Source organism: Mirounga angustirostris, unplaced genomic scaffold, assembly GCF_029215605.1.
Source record: "Mirounga angustirostris isolate CCGP_5_RB_7025 unplaced genomic scaffold, mMirAng1.0.hap1 SCAF_5, whole genome shotgun sequence".
Classification (NCBI taxonomy): domain Eukaryota; kingdom Metazoa; phylum Chordata; class Mammalia; order Carnivora; family Phocidae; genus Mirounga; species Mirounga angustirostris.
The window spans coordinates 99,339,682-99,355,659 of NW_026991713.1; the positions used below are offsets into that span (position 1 = coordinate 99,339,682).

The 15,978-nt window shown below is 52.4% G+C and overlaps 1 protein-coding gene across 1 annotated transcript in view; it reads right to left on the minus strand.

The window, feature by feature from the left end:
• Positions 1-13,749: 13,749 nt before the first annotated feature.
• PRMT8 (protein arginine methyltransferase 8) overlaps positions 13,750-15,978 on the minus strand; it is a 114,080-nt gene continuing 111,851 nt past the window's right edge. The window contains exons 10-11 of the mRNA XM_064591685.1: positions 15,394-15,515; positions 13,750-14,619 (exon numbers count right to left, since the gene is read on the minus strand). Coding sequence (XP_064447755.1) covers positions 14,536-14,619; positions 15,394-15,515 — 206 coding nt within the window. The 3' untranslated portion in view covers positions 13,750-14,535. The remainder of the gene's footprint in view (positions 14,620-15,393; positions 15,516-15,978) is intronic.

Below are 15,978 nucleotides of genomic sequence, written 5' to 3' on the forward strand. Positions count from 1 at the left end.
TTTCCCTCCCTTTCCCGTCTTCTGTATCTTTTTATCTTTCCACCAGCCCCTCCTCCAGGCTGCTCCCACTGTCCGGGAGTAGAAGGCACCTGGCCTGAAGGTCTCCCCACGCCTCCGCAGCTGGCCTGGCCTGGGGAGAGGTGCTGCCTCTTCGCTCTCTGCTGCGGCAAGTGAAATTACCAGCTTCACTCTGCGGGTCTACTCAAATCAGCCTTTCACGTCTGATGGGTTAAAAACATGCTAGAAGTCAGCATCTTAAATCCAAGAAACACAAACAAGCAGATGAGGCTGCATTTTCCTCCCTCTGTGCCCACCCCACCCTCTTCCCTTCCTCCCACTCTCTCCTGCCCCCTCCCAAGGCAGGTTTCATTCACGAGGCCCATCTCCCCACCCCCCAACCCATCCCTCCCCTTCTCTAGCTGGCGCACAGTCTTCAGCCTGAGCAGTGGCTGGGAGCCCCAGGGTCTAGGTTGCCTCCTCAACTCTGCGGGACACAAATAAGGCCACCCAGCAGTGAATGCCAACACCCTCGCTCCCAGGCAGCTGCAATGGAACCCAGGGCGGGCTCACCAACCTCCCTCCTGTCCCAGACAAGGAGGCTGTGGCCCGGCAGGAAGGGTGACCTGCTGCGTTCAGAGGTCAGTGAGCGGCCACGCGGGCTCCTGGCCCACTGCCCCGGCAGTCCACAGCCAGCCTTCCCAAGCCTGTGTGTTCAGTTTTCTGGGAACGCCATTTGCTACCCCAGAGCCCCACAGCTCCCAGCAATCCTCCTGTGAGAGTTTCTCAGGCTCTGGTCACAGCAGGTCTGTCCCCAGATATTCACTGGGGACCCTCTTTGGGGCCTTGGCCCACTTCGGTTGACCTAGCCCAATTTTCTCCAGCTATAATTTAAGTCATATTCCCTTTAAGCCCTGAGTGCCATCTCTTTGAGACTTGATAAATGGGCCCCCCAGCATGTCCTCTGCCTCTGGGGCAGTGGCCAGCTCTGGGGCTGCAGTGGGGAGGCCAGGAGAGCTGTCTCACCTGGAAAAAGCTCGACTGCTCTGCCCGCAGCTCAGGCAGACGTGGTGGTTCCAGGTGGTGGTCCTCAACCTTGGATGCCCCCTGGCATCACCAGAGTGGTTTTTCTTTATCTTTACTAGCTTATTTATTTTTATTTATTCTACTTCTTCTTGTTCTATCATTTTAAAAAAAATAATGCCGATCCTCGCCCCCCCCACACACACACGCCAGAATTTCTGATGTAAGTAAAGTTAAAAGAGCTTTAAAATTTTGTTTAATATTTCCATTATTAGCAATAAAAATAATGGAATGGAATAATGGAAAGAGAAAAATCTTCTGCTTGTGTGTGAACATTTTCTTGACCTTGGATCTGCTCTTTGTACCTCTGTCTTTGCCCATGCTGTTCCCTCCAGTTGGATTCTTGAAGAGAATTTCAAGGACTTGCTGATGGCCATGTAACTGGCCATCAGTGAGGCCGATGGCCTAACAGGGTTCTGAGGCCTCCGTAGCATTACACACCCTCTCAGTTACCAGGCCTTTGAAAGCAGCCACGTGCTGATGCTCTACGCTCACGAGGGACAGTTGGGGCTCAGGGGCTACACCAAATTCATCAGGAGTCTGCGGAGAGAGCACTCACGCACACACACACACAGAACCATACACACATACCACACACTCAGACACTCATACATGCACACACACCACATACACACCACACATGCCGCACACTCAGACACAACTCACACACACATACACCAAATACTTACACACCATACACACACCACACGCTCAGATATCCACACACCATATACTTACACACCATACACACACCACACGCTCAGATATCCACACACCATATACTTACACACCATACACACACCACACGCTCAGATATCCACACACCATATACTTACACACCATACACACACCACACGCTCAGATATCCACACACCATATACTTACACACCATACACACACCACACGCTCAGATATCCACACACCATATACTTACACACCATACACACACCACACGCTCAGATATCACACACACCATATACTTACACACCATACACACACCATACGCTCAGATATCACACACACACCAAATACTTACACACCATACACACACCACACGCTCAGATATCACACACACACCAAATACTTACACACCATACACACACCACACGCTCAGATATCACACACACACCATATACTTACACACCATACACACACCACACACTCAGATATCACACACACACCATATACTTACACACCATACACACACCACACACTCAGATATCCACACACCATATACTTACACACCATGCACACACACACGCCACATCACATACTCAGATAGTACACACTCACACATGTACCACACATATTACACACTCACACACATTCCAACACACCACGCACACTCTCATACTCACATGCATACATTCACCAAACACACACGTACCACGCACACTGAGGAAACTGCACGCTCTACCCATTCCAGTTTCATCCCCGACTCCCTCCCCAGTAGTCCCACCACTGATGGCTTGAAATACTTTCCATGAGAGTTTGAATATATGCCACCGTGCCAAGCAATATACTATGCCCTTGGACCATAAAAACGGAGAAAAAAATCAAGGAGCCCAAAGTCAGTGGAACTTAACTAGCAGAGAGATGGGAAATGAGAGGGACAGGGCAGGATGCCCTGCGATGTGGGAAGTTAGTGAGAGACTAAGTTGTCCCTGGGTTTGGAGTGGGGGGAAGCTGCCTTTTGTGCCCTCAGACAAAGACAGAAGGGGAGCAGTGGGGAGCAGCAATGACAGGAAGAGAAGTGGGAGAGGGCAGGCGGTTTGGGGATCCAGCCGGGCTGGCTGCCAGGCTTGTGGGCAGATGTGGGATGAGGATTCTGGGGTTGGGGATGGAGAATGAATCTGGGGATGTAAGCAGATGAGGCCAAACCTTGAGAGCCTGCCTGGACCAGAGGAGTTTAAATGCCATCTTGTCAGTGATGAGGAACCCGCGGAGGGTTTTAAACAGGGAAGTGACAGGGTCAAATCTGTCACTCAGGGCAGGAAGACAGGGGAGGCTTTCTGGCGCTGGTCCCAGGATCCTGTGCTGAGAGGACCAGCGTGTGGCGAGAAGGGAGAAAGAACCTCATAACCAACCAACCTCAACTTTCAACATGACCCGTGTTTGCCCATGAACCAGGCCACATTTTATCCCTTGGCTTCCCTCTCTGCCTTCCCACAGCCCAGGCTGGCCATTCCTTCCTCCTTCTGGGATAGGGAAGCTGAAGAGCTCCATCAAAATCTGACTTTTGCTCCTTGTCCTGCTTCTATTCTTGCTGGGACTTGCACCCCTACTTTACACGTCTCTTTAGTGCAAATAATGTGTGTCCTCCTTGTAAAGGACAAGGAGTTAATGATTTCTTTGGAAGTCATCCAGCACAGGATATAACATCTAAGGAAGGACTGGGCGAGAATGACCTCATGAAGCCATCATGTGCATATTCCAGGCCACAAGTGCTGGACATCTTGGTACCAAGACCTCCTGACTTCAAGGAATAAGTGACTTATAGAGGACACCTGGACCCTTATCCTTGTTCGAACCAGTTCCAGGATGCCTAAGAGGACACTTATACCAGACCACAATCCTCAATAAAACCCCAGGCCCCAAGCAAAGACGAGACTCTCCTTTTCTTTTCCGAGTCTCCCACATGCTCTGTATCTGCGCTCTCTCTGTATCTTCAATAAACTCTGCTCTCATTTCCTGCTGGCTTGCATTTGATTTCTATCCTGCACGTAGCCAAGGAGCCCCTCTGTGCACTTGGACCCAGCCGGGCTACACCAATTCCATACCTTAAGTCACTAAATCTCGGCCACTGATTTTTTTTCCAATTAAATCCAGTGAGCCTTAGGAAACATGGTTTCTCAGGAGGTGGGGGCTTAGGGATTATACACTGCAAACCTCAAGCCAAATAAAATTAGATTTTGTATCATCCACTACTTTGAATTCTCCAGGTCCGAATTTCCTCCATGCACATAAATAGTCAAAGCTAGATGTGGTTTGTGGACAGGGCAGGGGTTAAGAGAAAACCCAGGACTATATAGCACTTTAGAGTTTACAAGTTTCTTCCACGACACCCTCCGTAGATCAACTTCTGTCTGTGGAACTGGAGACTTATGAGCATGAGGACCTCCTCCAGAGCATGGCTGTGAGCAACAGAGCTAGGACTTGTCCAGCCCCCGAATTCCTTTTTTTTTTTTTTAAAGATTTTATTTATTTATTTATTTGACAGAGAGAGACACAGCGAAAGAGGGAACACAAGCATGGGGAGTGGGAGAGGGAGAAGCGGGCTTCCCGCCGAGCAGGGAGCCCAATGTGGGGCTCGATCCCAGGACCCTAGGATCATGACCTGAGCCGAAGGCAGACGCTTAATGACTGAGCCACCCAGGCGCCCCCAGCCCCTGAATTCTTAAGTCTGGGGCCAGAGTCACTGCGCTTAGATGTGACCATATTGTTCACCCTCCGCTTCCATCTGCTGCTTATCAATCCCAGCACCCCCTCCACCCCGGATCCTGAACACCTGTGCAGCCCTCCTCCTCCCACCCATTCCCTCATCTTCCTCAGAAGCCCACCTCTCCACAGGTCTCCTTGTTTGGGGACACTCTGGGGAGTGACACATGAAAGGGAATCTAATCAGAGATCATCAATAGGCAATATTAGCAGAGCCAAATGAAGTCCCCGGCTGGATGAGAGTCAGCCAGCCCTGGCCAGCAGGCAGCCAGGACCCCTAATTCCATTTCCTCTTGGTTATTAAAATGATTTTCCAAGAGATAGTCCCATCTCAGGAGAGTCACAGACTAATAAAGTGCAGTCAAGGGCCCAGAGAAGACCTGTATCCATGCCCCCCTCCCGTTTCCTTTGGCTGCTCACTGGCAAAGCCTCCGGGGGGTGTTTCTGCAGTGGGGAGGGACCTTCATTTTCCCTCTGGAGCCGTATTTCTCACCCTGACCCTGCCCCCACAAAAAGCCCAGCAGCCTTCCTCCTTTCACTGAAAACTCAGGCACCAGATCTCCTTGGACAGCTCTGAGCCCAGGGTCACAAAATAAGGGCCGTGGAACTGCAGAATGGGAGAGTCAGATTCTTCCAGCCGGCCGTGCAGGCAGGGGAAGGGGGCGCCTGGGGATCATGCCCAGGGAGCACCTTCGTTTCATAGACGAGAACCCCTAGGCCTAGAGGGGGCCACACCGGAGGTCCCAAGAGCAGGAGCAACAGGTGAAACTGGCAACGGGCAAGAGAGTCATCATCTGCCCCCTCGGCAAATATTTACCCCATGTCTCTGATGGGCCACGGGACTCTACTCAACACTGAAGCACACACATAAGTGAGCTGTAGAACCTTCCCTCCAGGAGACTGCAGTCTTGGGGCTGGGGAGGGGGGCAGTGAACACAAAACCAGATACTGCTAATAGAGCATCCTAAGTGTGGGCACAGAGAGCGGCCCAGGACACAGGGAGCCGAGTGGGGAGGCTCACAGAGGCCAACGTGTCTGAGTCCTGCAGGCGCTCAGAGCCCAGCAGAAGTCGGAGCCTTAGCCTGTAATCAGCAATGACAACGGACATACACCTGTTGACTGTGTCCTCAGCACGGTTCTCATTCCATCCTTCCCATCTTCCTCTGAGAACAGTACCGCCAGGTTACAGGTCAGGGAAACTGAGGCAGGGAGAGGCTAGCTGCCTTTCCTGAGGTTATGCAGCCAGGAGAGGGAGAACTGGGGTCCTAGCTCCAGAGTCCACACTCCAGCGTAGCCCGTGCTCCTCTGCTCCCGGGTGACCGCAGGTCCTGTTAGGCCACTATGGCCAGCTATGAGCTCCCGGTCCAACACTGCCCCATGCAGCTGGCGGCCTGGGGCCTGAGTCACGTTTAATGATCTCAGCTTCCCCAAGCCCTGGCCCTGCTCTGACCTCCCCGGGTGTCCCTAATCCAGACCTCTGCAAATACCACTTGCAGAATTGTTTCCAAGCAACAGGATAGTGTGCCTTTTCTCTTTGGCCCCCCAAAACAAGCATTCCCATCTCCTGCGGGCAGAGGCTCTACACCCAGAGTCACCCGCACGTTCTCATCTGGGGCCCTCGGTTCCGAAAAACAGGGAGCAGCGCTTATAAGCTGCTGCCACGTGTGCTGCGTGCTGCGTGCGCAGCGCCTGGAGAAAGGTGTTAGTCTCGTCCGCATTTAACAGAGGAAGAATTCACACAGGAACAAAGACTCCCAGCAACCCAGGGCAGGTCTCAGGGCCACTGGCTGCAAGAGTCAGCCTTCCGCCCCAGGTCTGCTTGTCTCCAAGGCTGGCTGGAGTTCAAGGCATCGTCCATGACCATGAAATTTGAGTGGTGAATCTGCGAAGCCTCCATCTTTGGCTTCAGGCACAATGCTGTATCCAACTGAGCTAACCGACCGTGGCCAGGAAGCAATTGTCATAATATCAGAAACCCATTATGACCCACGAAGCCTCAGAAAGATGATTCAAGAATCCGTCTGTGAGTTGAAAGCGATGCTGAGCATTATGCGCCCCTGGAAACAGCTGCCTAGGGGTTTGGAGACAGCAGAACCATCCCAAGACGCAGAGCCAGCCTCGTACAAACCCTACCTTTTGCCTCCCAGACATTACATCCTCTGAGCCGAGGGGAAGCCATCCTTGTGCGGAGAACAGTATGACATGACACCAGAAAGGATAATGCAAATAATCTCAGAGTTGCACAAATTGCCCCTTTGTGGATCCCTGATTGGTGAACAAGGCAACCCTACAATGAAGCAATTTGTATTCAAGCCATTTTCCATAGCAGCATCCCAGAGAAGCCTCAATCTACACCCTCCACTCGTGGCTCCTAGAGGCTCTGCCCAATTTACATTGACCTTGTCTGTGGTCGTCTGTGGTTTTCTGAAGCAGGCAGTGGGTTAAGTCTATTACCAGATTCCAGGGGAAAGGACTGCCAACTTGAGCTCATTAAATTGTAAGCATGCGTGGGGTGCAAATCTTGTCTTGTCACTTTCCTGATTAAAACTTCAGTGGCTTCTCAGTGCCCAAGGCAAATAGTTCCCTGACATGGTGGCTCCCGAGGCTCCTGACCGTGGGCCCTGGCTGTATCTTCTCACTGCTCTCCCCTGGCCCTGGCCTTCACTCTTCTCTTCTCCTCTTTTCCAAATGTGTCACTCCCTCTGGCCACCTTTGGGCTGGGCCTGGGCATAGATGTTTCCCCACTTCTCCCTCCCTTGCCTTGCCCCTCTGCTTCTGCTTTTGTGAGCTCCTGCTTAAAGTCGTATCTTCAGAGAGGCTGTCTTAAAAAATTAAAAAAAAAAAAAGATTTCTTTATTTCAGAGAGAGAGTGCAACAGGGGAGGGGCAGAGGGGAGAAAGAGACAAGCAGACTCCCATGAGTGCAGAGCCCCTGTGGGACTCGATCCTATGACCCTGAGATCATGACCATGACCTGAGCCAAAATCAAGAGGAGGAGGCTTAACCAGTTGCACCACCCAGGTGCCCCCAGAGAGGCTCTTACTCCCTCAGCCTCTGCCTTTCCTCTTCCATCATATTATCATTCTTGTCTAGGCTCTGCTCTTCCCGTTTCCTGTACATTCCAGGAGGGCAAATGCATCTGTTTTGCTCACTCCTGTGTTCCCAGTGCCTAGCATCATGTCTGCTACACGGGAGGGACTCAAGAAATCTCTACAGAAGGGGGGAAGTTAGGAAAAACTACTTGCTTAGCTCTCCTGGTTCCAACTGGGATGCAACCACAGTCCTTGTGCTGAAGATGAAGTAGCATCCCGTGCTTGATCCGAAAGCCATGCCCAGTCTCCAGACAACAAGTGGCAAGGGTACCCTCTCTTGTCCTCAAATAGATTTCATGTTTCGTGGTGACATGTGGCGGTGTGTGCAGCAAAGCATTTCAGCATCTCTGGGTTTTGCTCCTTCCTCCCTGCACTGATGTTCTCTTGGGAGGCTCAATCCTTGCCCTGGGCACAGAGAAGGATCCCTATTTTTCTGTTCTTCTAATGCCTTCTGACTCACAATGCCACAGTGGCATGTGCCTCGGCCACATTAATGACAATTTGTGACACTGGGGAGGTGGCTGGTTATTTCCTATTAAGTGGAGCCAGACAGCTCTCATCTAAGCATTTCCGTGGTTACTGCAATCCAGATGAGGCTCCCAGCCTGGTCCCCGCTCATCCCTCTTGCCAGGCCCAGAGCATGCTCCCGAGCCACTAACCCGGGCCCTCAAAGAGAATAGGTGCTCTGAATACACAAACTCAATACATTATTAATCACAACCAAATACCACTAGAGGAAAAGTCTCCTGGGAATAGCAACATGTGTCGGATTCCAGAGTAAAGCGAACATTTTGGATTGCTACTGCTCTTCTCCGTGGGATATGAATCATGCACTAGACATAGACTCTAGGATCGGTCTCAGGGTCACCGGGAAGTCCTTGTGTCTGGAAATGCAGGTGGAGAGAGCCAGAAGTGGGGGTCCTGACCAGAGTGCCCCAGGTGGGGCTATGGCATCTCGCTGATTGAGGATCTTTTCATTCTAATGGAAGGACACGTGCTGTTGGTGTCAGTCAGTCACTTCCTGCTGGAGGTCTGGGAGATCTCCACAAACCACTTGTGAGGCCTTTAAGAGCTAATGCCGCTCTGCCCAGGGCTTTTGGCAGAAACCCTACATGTGTGTCACCTACAGTGACCAGCCTGCAGTCCTGGGGCCGCACCAGCTGCTGACCTTGGCTCTGACAGCAGAGCCTGCCGCCCCCAGGACCTTCAGAGGCCCACAGGCACTGGCACCCAGGCATGCTTCTCAATAACGGAGTTGGCATGCAGGGCAGAAATATTATTAAAATAGCAATTGTAACTGGAATTGCGATTGCGCTTTACACATTCCAAACATGCTTTATATTAATCTCATTTCCTCCAGGTCATCTCTTTCTGCGTCTCATAGATGTAGAGTGACTTGCCCCACAGTTAGTAAGCGGCCCCACTGGGGTTTGCCTCAGTCTTCGGCTCCAGTCCTCATGGCGTGTGGCAGAATTGTCCAGTGACAGATGCTTCCCTTTGAAGGGAGGACAGCAGGGCCTGGGTCAAGTGACGTAGCATCCAGGGAGTTTCTTCTGGCCAGTTTGCTCTGGCTGCCCCTGAGGCTGAGATGCTAGCTGGAGCCTAGTATTTGGGAAAGACCCTTTTCACTTCTGCTATGATAAATGACCTATGGTTAGGATCAAAAAGGGTCCCGGGCCTCCTTGAGTGCTGTCATTCTCTGAAAATGATAGACTGGGTCCTTCTATGGGATTCACAGATAGCATATTTTCCTTCTGTTTCATAGGCTTAATGACTGAGAGATGCTAAGAAGGCTAAAACCTCACCGCCCAGCCTGGCAGGGCTTGTGACACTGAGCTGGGCTCAGACTACAGATGTGGTGGGATGGGGTAGAGTGGGCTGCTGAGGGAGGTGGCTGGGGGACCTCATTTTTCAGTTTGGGGGCAGGAGTGAGCCCAGCGTGCCCAGAGACTGACAACCAGCCAGTGTGGCCGTGAGGGTAGGGACAGTGCCTGCTGACTCTGCTGCCTGCCATTGCCTAGCTCAGGGCCAGGAGCCTGTTAAGTAGCTGATAAATGCTTGTTGGCCAAAATTCTGATTGTTGAACGTGTTGTGTCTGAGCCTGAGCTGAATATGAGCTCGTTGCTTCCCATGGGTTGGGCTCCGGGCAGCCTGGGAGGCTCTAGATGTGGTTAGACAGGTGTGAGGAGATCACCCATCCTCAAGCAGGCTTATCCTGGCAATCCCAAGACCACAAGCCAAGGGTTTGGGGGAAGCCTGTGGAGGCCCGAGGGTCTAAGGCAAGCTGGAGGGCCACATGGGTGGGGTTGTGCTCAGAAGCCCGGTATGCAAGGAGGAGCTCTTCAAGACTCTAGGCAGGGAACCAGAAAAATCTGTCTTCAGGAACAGGGCTCCAGAACCCAAGGTGGAGGCCCTCTGTGCAGTGGCAGGGTGGGGTGGAGAGCGGTGCAAGAACAAGAGAGACTCAAAGATGAAAGATAGGCGATCACCCCATGATCACAGCTGGCCCCTAGGCTGAGGACAAGGTCTTAGCCGGGTGGCTGATCCCAGGCATGAGAATGGGCTGAGATGTCTGGCTTAACTGCACTGTGTTGCAGAGGTCCTGATTCAGGCAGGGCCTCGAGGTGGGGCTCCAGCTGTTGTGCCCGGGGGAGGAAGGCTGTAGAGACAGGGGAGCAGGGAGGGCCTCGCACAGGGGAGACGGCCTCCATGGGGTGGTTTGTACAAGAGTAAGGACAATGTCAGCCTCTCCCCAGGGGCAGGATAGAGGGACAGGAAGCCGGTAATCCTAGAATGGCTCCCGGACACATTCCATGATGTCAAGCTGGCCAGCTGTCACCGTCTCCCACCCGCACCCCATGCTGTTCAAGGGGATGGGCAGAGAGAGGCCAGTTCCCGCCCCTGGAGCCTGCGTTCTAAAGGCGAAGAGGGACCATGCTTGCAACGACCCTCAGAGTGACTCAGGGAGACAAGCTCAGATAAGACCCCAAAAGAGGCCCCCTGGCTGTGGGTGTGGGGAGAAGTCGGCTGGGAATGGAAGGGAGAAGTTCCCCCAAAGAGGAAGAAGAGGACAGGAGTGCCACTAGTAGGTTTGTACAGTCTTTAAGGATAAAAAAAAAAAAAAAAGGTAGGGTCAGGGACAGAAGAGCTTTCATAAGTGAAGTCATATTTGCCACGCCTCTGTTGTCATGCCGAGACCCCATCTCACACACCAACTTGGATGCAGAACATGCTCCAAGCAGATATTGCTTATTTTCCACTGAATCAGAAGGAAATTACAGTTCCCATTAGAGCATTCCCGTGGGCAGGAGGAAGGGGCTGCTGTGGAGGTGCTCCTTCCTGCCTCCCCAGGCCTCACCCCTGCAACCCAGGAGCAGAGATGGGAATGGCGCGACAGGGGCTGGGGACCCAGGGCCAGGGCAAGCTGCAGGGGTGACCTTCTTCTCTTCTGGTGGCTGGAGAGGCCTGAAGGACCTCTGGGCCTCGGCTCAGCCCAATCCTCTCCAGGCCCCAAATGCCTGCAGCATCTGGCGTGGGGGGTGTCATCATCCTGATTGGCTCCTGCTAGTGTACAATTTTACCCCACTGACCATGGATGGAATCCTCCATGAACTTGGCTGGGCTCCCTGCCCAAGGAAAGGCAGAAGGTAGGAGTTCCCCAAGTGCCACCACAGTGAAAAGCCACTACTGCGTTTCCCTCAAATGCCCTCTGGGGGAGCCCCCACCCCCATGTCCTTCTTCAAGCCCCCTTCCCTCTCCTAACACATTCACTGCTGTCCCCTCAAGCTTTTCTGTCCTTCTTGTCTAACATATGGACTACATGATGTTAGCTGTACTTGTCCAGGTACAAGAAGAGGCCTCCAGGCCTGGGTTCAGAGGGACCCGCACGGGTGGTGGAGGGACCACTGAGCAAGACTGAGGTCCCGGCCCAGCTCTGCTACAACCCCACTCCTCCTCCTGGGGCCTCAGTGGGTCCCTGCTACAGAACGGATGGGGGCACCTCTGCCCCTAACTCCAGGACTCTGGGGAAGCCAACAAGTACATTATGGAAGGGTAGGGGCCACTGCTGCTGGAGTTGCTCATCATTCTCAAAGGCACTGCCAGCCCCAGGACGCCCCACCTGCAGCCAAGCCAAGTGCTACTCTACCTCCCTCCGTCTGGGGCCCACTTGGCTCCACCCACCACCTCCAAAGGGCCCTTCTTTCTTCCCAGCACCTGGGGTGTCTCTCCCAGGGGAAATGATGCAGATGAGATCTCCTATCTCAGAAGCTGAAGAATAACCCAAACCTAAACCAGATCAAAATGCTTCACCATACCTGGCAAAGTACACTGACTCCCATCCTACGGAGATTCAGTTACCACACTTGGACGGAGGCTGCAAGTTTTGCTGACAGGTTTCTAATGGAAAGTATGATTGGCTAGAATTGGAATGCAGGACAGCCTTCTACTAGCTAGAAGGAAACAAACACGGGCTCCAACAGGCCCAGCATAGCTTTTCTTGGGGCACCTGAGTACTGTTGTGCAGTTTTTGTGCCAGACCAAGGGACAGGGGGGACTGAAATTCACTTTGCCTGCCAAGTAGAGCATCCACAGAGCTATGTGTGCCTTCATGAGGCCCCTTTTAAAATCCAGGCAAAGAACCCATATCTGCCCACAGAGCCTGTCCCCCTTTCTGAGTGACAGTGGTTCTAAAGAGAATATTTCAGAGCTGATGGGGGCAAGAGATCACATAAAGATGCAGGTGGGTGAAAATGTGGTTCTGAGCCAAGTGGTAGGCACCCAGCTGAGACCCAAATGCTGCTTGGGGGCAGCTTCCGGTGAAATTGCACAGAACTCACAGTGGGAGAGAAGGAAAGAGAAAGAGAGAGAGGGTCCAAGATTCCACTGACCTCAGAGTATTAGGGCCAGGGGGACTCCAGGGTCACCTAGATACATCATTTTTGGAGGTGTTTGGTTTTGGTCTTGGTTCCTTTTCATTTCTTTATTTCATTTTTATTTTGAGTAGTAAAATCCTTTTCCCAAAGAAAATTAAAACAGATAAGGGAAGCATTGGGTTGTTTCTTTTTTTAATCTGGGGAGAGGGAAATCCATAGCTCTGCCCACCTTGACCTGGCACCTCCCCCAAGCCCTAGGGCTCCCCAGGACACAATGTGGAAAACATTCACCTAGTCCAGCTCCCTTTCCTCAGTGGTAATAAGGAAAATGATGTGACTTGCCCAAGGTCCACTGAGGCAAGCCTACACCTCCATGGCCCAGGATCTGTTCCTTCCCACACAGCAAAGAGGCAGACCCTCAGGCTCCTTGGCAATGGAATCTTCAAGGCAGCTAGGCCTGAGTTCCTGCCCACAGGTAAGGCCCATGTCTTTCCCTCGGGTGATTGTTCCCAACCACAGAAATCCCTCATCCGGTTCTGCCTTCTCCACGATGGAACCAGAGTCTAGAATCTGGTTGAAGATTCAACCCTGCAGGGTTGAAGAAGTTGAGGGCACTGGAGATTTACCAACCATGCTGAGGATGGGGGAGCTGCAGTGAGAACCTGGGGTACCATCCTAGGACCCAGTCTCACTGGGGCTCAGTGGGAAGGCCCCCGTCAAGGTGGGTGAGCTCCTGTTGGTGCGGAGGGTGGCAGGCCAGGCCAACCACTGGCCAGGGGTGAGGGAGCAGGGATGAGACTCTGTGCAGTGCTGCAAACTTTCAGCACCTCGGACAAGAATAATCTCCCCACTAGCCTTCCACTAAGACCCTGCCCCAGTCTCTCCCCAGGGACCCAGGACCACCATCTCCTGCTTTCTCCGGGCCCTCCCAGCAGGACGCATATCCCGGATTCTCCTGTTCCTGAGCTTGGCCTCCCTCCAGGCAACGTGTAGCCTCCTATTCTAGAGCGTTCTTGGTTAGCTCACATCCCCCCACCTCACTGCTAAGTCCCTCTTCCCACCCCCTGAGAGTTTGCTGCGAACATGCCCTTGAACCCGTCGTGACTTTCACGGCTGCTTCGACCATGAGCTGCCTTCTGGGATCTGGGAGCAGCATCCATTGCTCCTTGGATCTCCCGTTCCTATGGGGCCTCTGATGTCCTTCCGAGCCCTCCCAGCCCAGAGCACCAGGAACACAGCCAGGCCATCGATTCGCTCTCATGTGCATTTATTGAGTGCCAACAGAGTGCATGGTACTATGCTCAGGGTTCAGAGCCACAGTCTAGTCAAAAGGAGACCAGAGCTAGTACAGAGAACGTTTCATAGCTGCTTAACATCTGTAAGGGACGGGGAACGGGGAGAACTAATCACAAAACAAATTCCTATTCGAAAGCAACAGAATCTCCTCTGAGAGTAATATATATTCTACACACACGCGCGCACGCACGCACACGCACACACACACACCCTGAATGAACACAGAAATACACCCACGTGGTTGTATATGCATTCATATACAGGTGTTGTGGGTAAAGAAACTAATGGATCCGCTGGAGGCGCGCACGCACGCACGCACACGGCACCACGCAGACGGGTAATCTGGCTTATGCTATCAAAGACACTATGTCTCCAGGTTCTAGTGAAGCAATCTGTCCTAGATGCCTGCAGCATGCAAAACTTGAAAGTTCCGGAGATTCACAGTTAAGGAGGACAATGGGTATACGTGTGTACTTTTCCATCCTCGGGGCCCCAGCCACCACACTGGAGATTGCTCGTTGTCTGCGACAACAAAGCCTCGGTGAAGGGCTCCCAGAGCCGAGCTGGGGAGCTGGAGGCTCTCTGTCCTAGTGGCAGGGCCCACAGGAGCCCTGGTGAGTTCACCAATCTTCAAGGCAGAATTTAAAACTCTGGTTTTCAAGTGTGTAGTCCTGCAAACGGTATTCCTTGTTACAGAGCCGCAGATCGAGGGAAGAGTTTCTCTTCTTGCTCGCTCGCTGCAGCTTCCCACGTGTGCTAACGCATTTTGTAGTCATTAGATACAGATGTTTCACACAGCTGTCCCTTAAAATCCAAATCTACTGTGAAATCGAGGTCTCGCTGCAAAGGAGGAACGAAGGGTCCCAGCATTAGTGTGGGAGTGAGCGAGTCGAGCGCCTCCCACACCTGCGGGCAGGGGGATGGGCAACTACCGTGTTTCTAAGGTTTTCTAGCTAAGGGGTTCCCACGAACAGCCCTCGGGAATCTATTCTGGTGTCTCATTATCCTCACAGGAAGTGCTTTGATTTTGAACCTAAACCCTTCCTGTTATAATATAGAAATGTTCCCTCTGATTTCATCCTGAGAGAAAACAGAGTGGGGTGGTTGAGTCTTGTGTGGCACAACCCTCAAAGCATTCTCTAGACTCTTTCAACACACATGCTTGCACCTGGGGTTACTCAAAAAGAATCACATGATCCCCAACCCACCAGGGCCACTGAAGAAATGTGAACCAAACATCTTCCAGGCCACCAGAAACTGTTATTTCCTGGCTTGGCTTGTTCTAAATGATCTGAAACCCATGGCAACAGCCTCTGTGCTCAAAGCCCCCTGGGTGAAGAACTGGAAGCTGTCCTCAAGGCTGAAAGTCCAGAGCGGGGCCTTGAGAAAAATCTATCATCTTTGAGTGTTAAGGGGCCACGGCTGGAGGCCTTCAATGACACCTGTCAGATCCAAACCAGGCTTTCTACTGCCCCTCCCCCAATACCTTGTCTGGTTGTGCACAAGACACTCGGGCACCTGGGCAAGGGGGTCCTGGCAGCTGCAGGGAGCCAGCTCAATGGGTCCCTTCCTCTCTCTGACCCTGGCCCAGACAGAGACTTCCTCAGCACTCACCACGTTTTTGGCATTTGGCTTCATGGATATGGTCCCATAGATTTCTTCCCCCCTCCGGACAGTGAGGTAATCTTCCAAGTAGAAGACAGTCTGCTTCCAGTGGGTGTAGGGGGCATCGGGGGCTGAGGGGAGAAGAATAGGGGAGGTAGGAAGGAAGGGTCAGAGAAGATATCTCCAGAAGGTCTGAGGCTGAGACCCTGCCTAGAAGTTGCTGGGCTTCTTCTGGGATTCACTGAACCAATACCCAGCACTCTTGCAGGGTCAGTGCCCAGCCCCTATAGCCTGCCGCCAAGCCCCAGAAATCCTCACTCGGCCCCAGTGCTCCTCCTTCCATCAAATTCCCATCTCCTCGGGGCTGCTGATCTTCCAGGGAATCAGAAGAGAAAGATGCTGGTATTACAAGTTCATTCCAAGGGGTGGGATGAATACCCTCTCACCAACTAAACTCATTAATGCAAATGAAACTCAAAATGCTACTGTTTTTAATCAGTTCAACAGAGGGAAGACATTCAGAAAGTGTAAGGGGGAGATTTGTAGAGTAGGCCATCCTGGCTCTCCTTAAATGACATTATGTATGCAAATTCC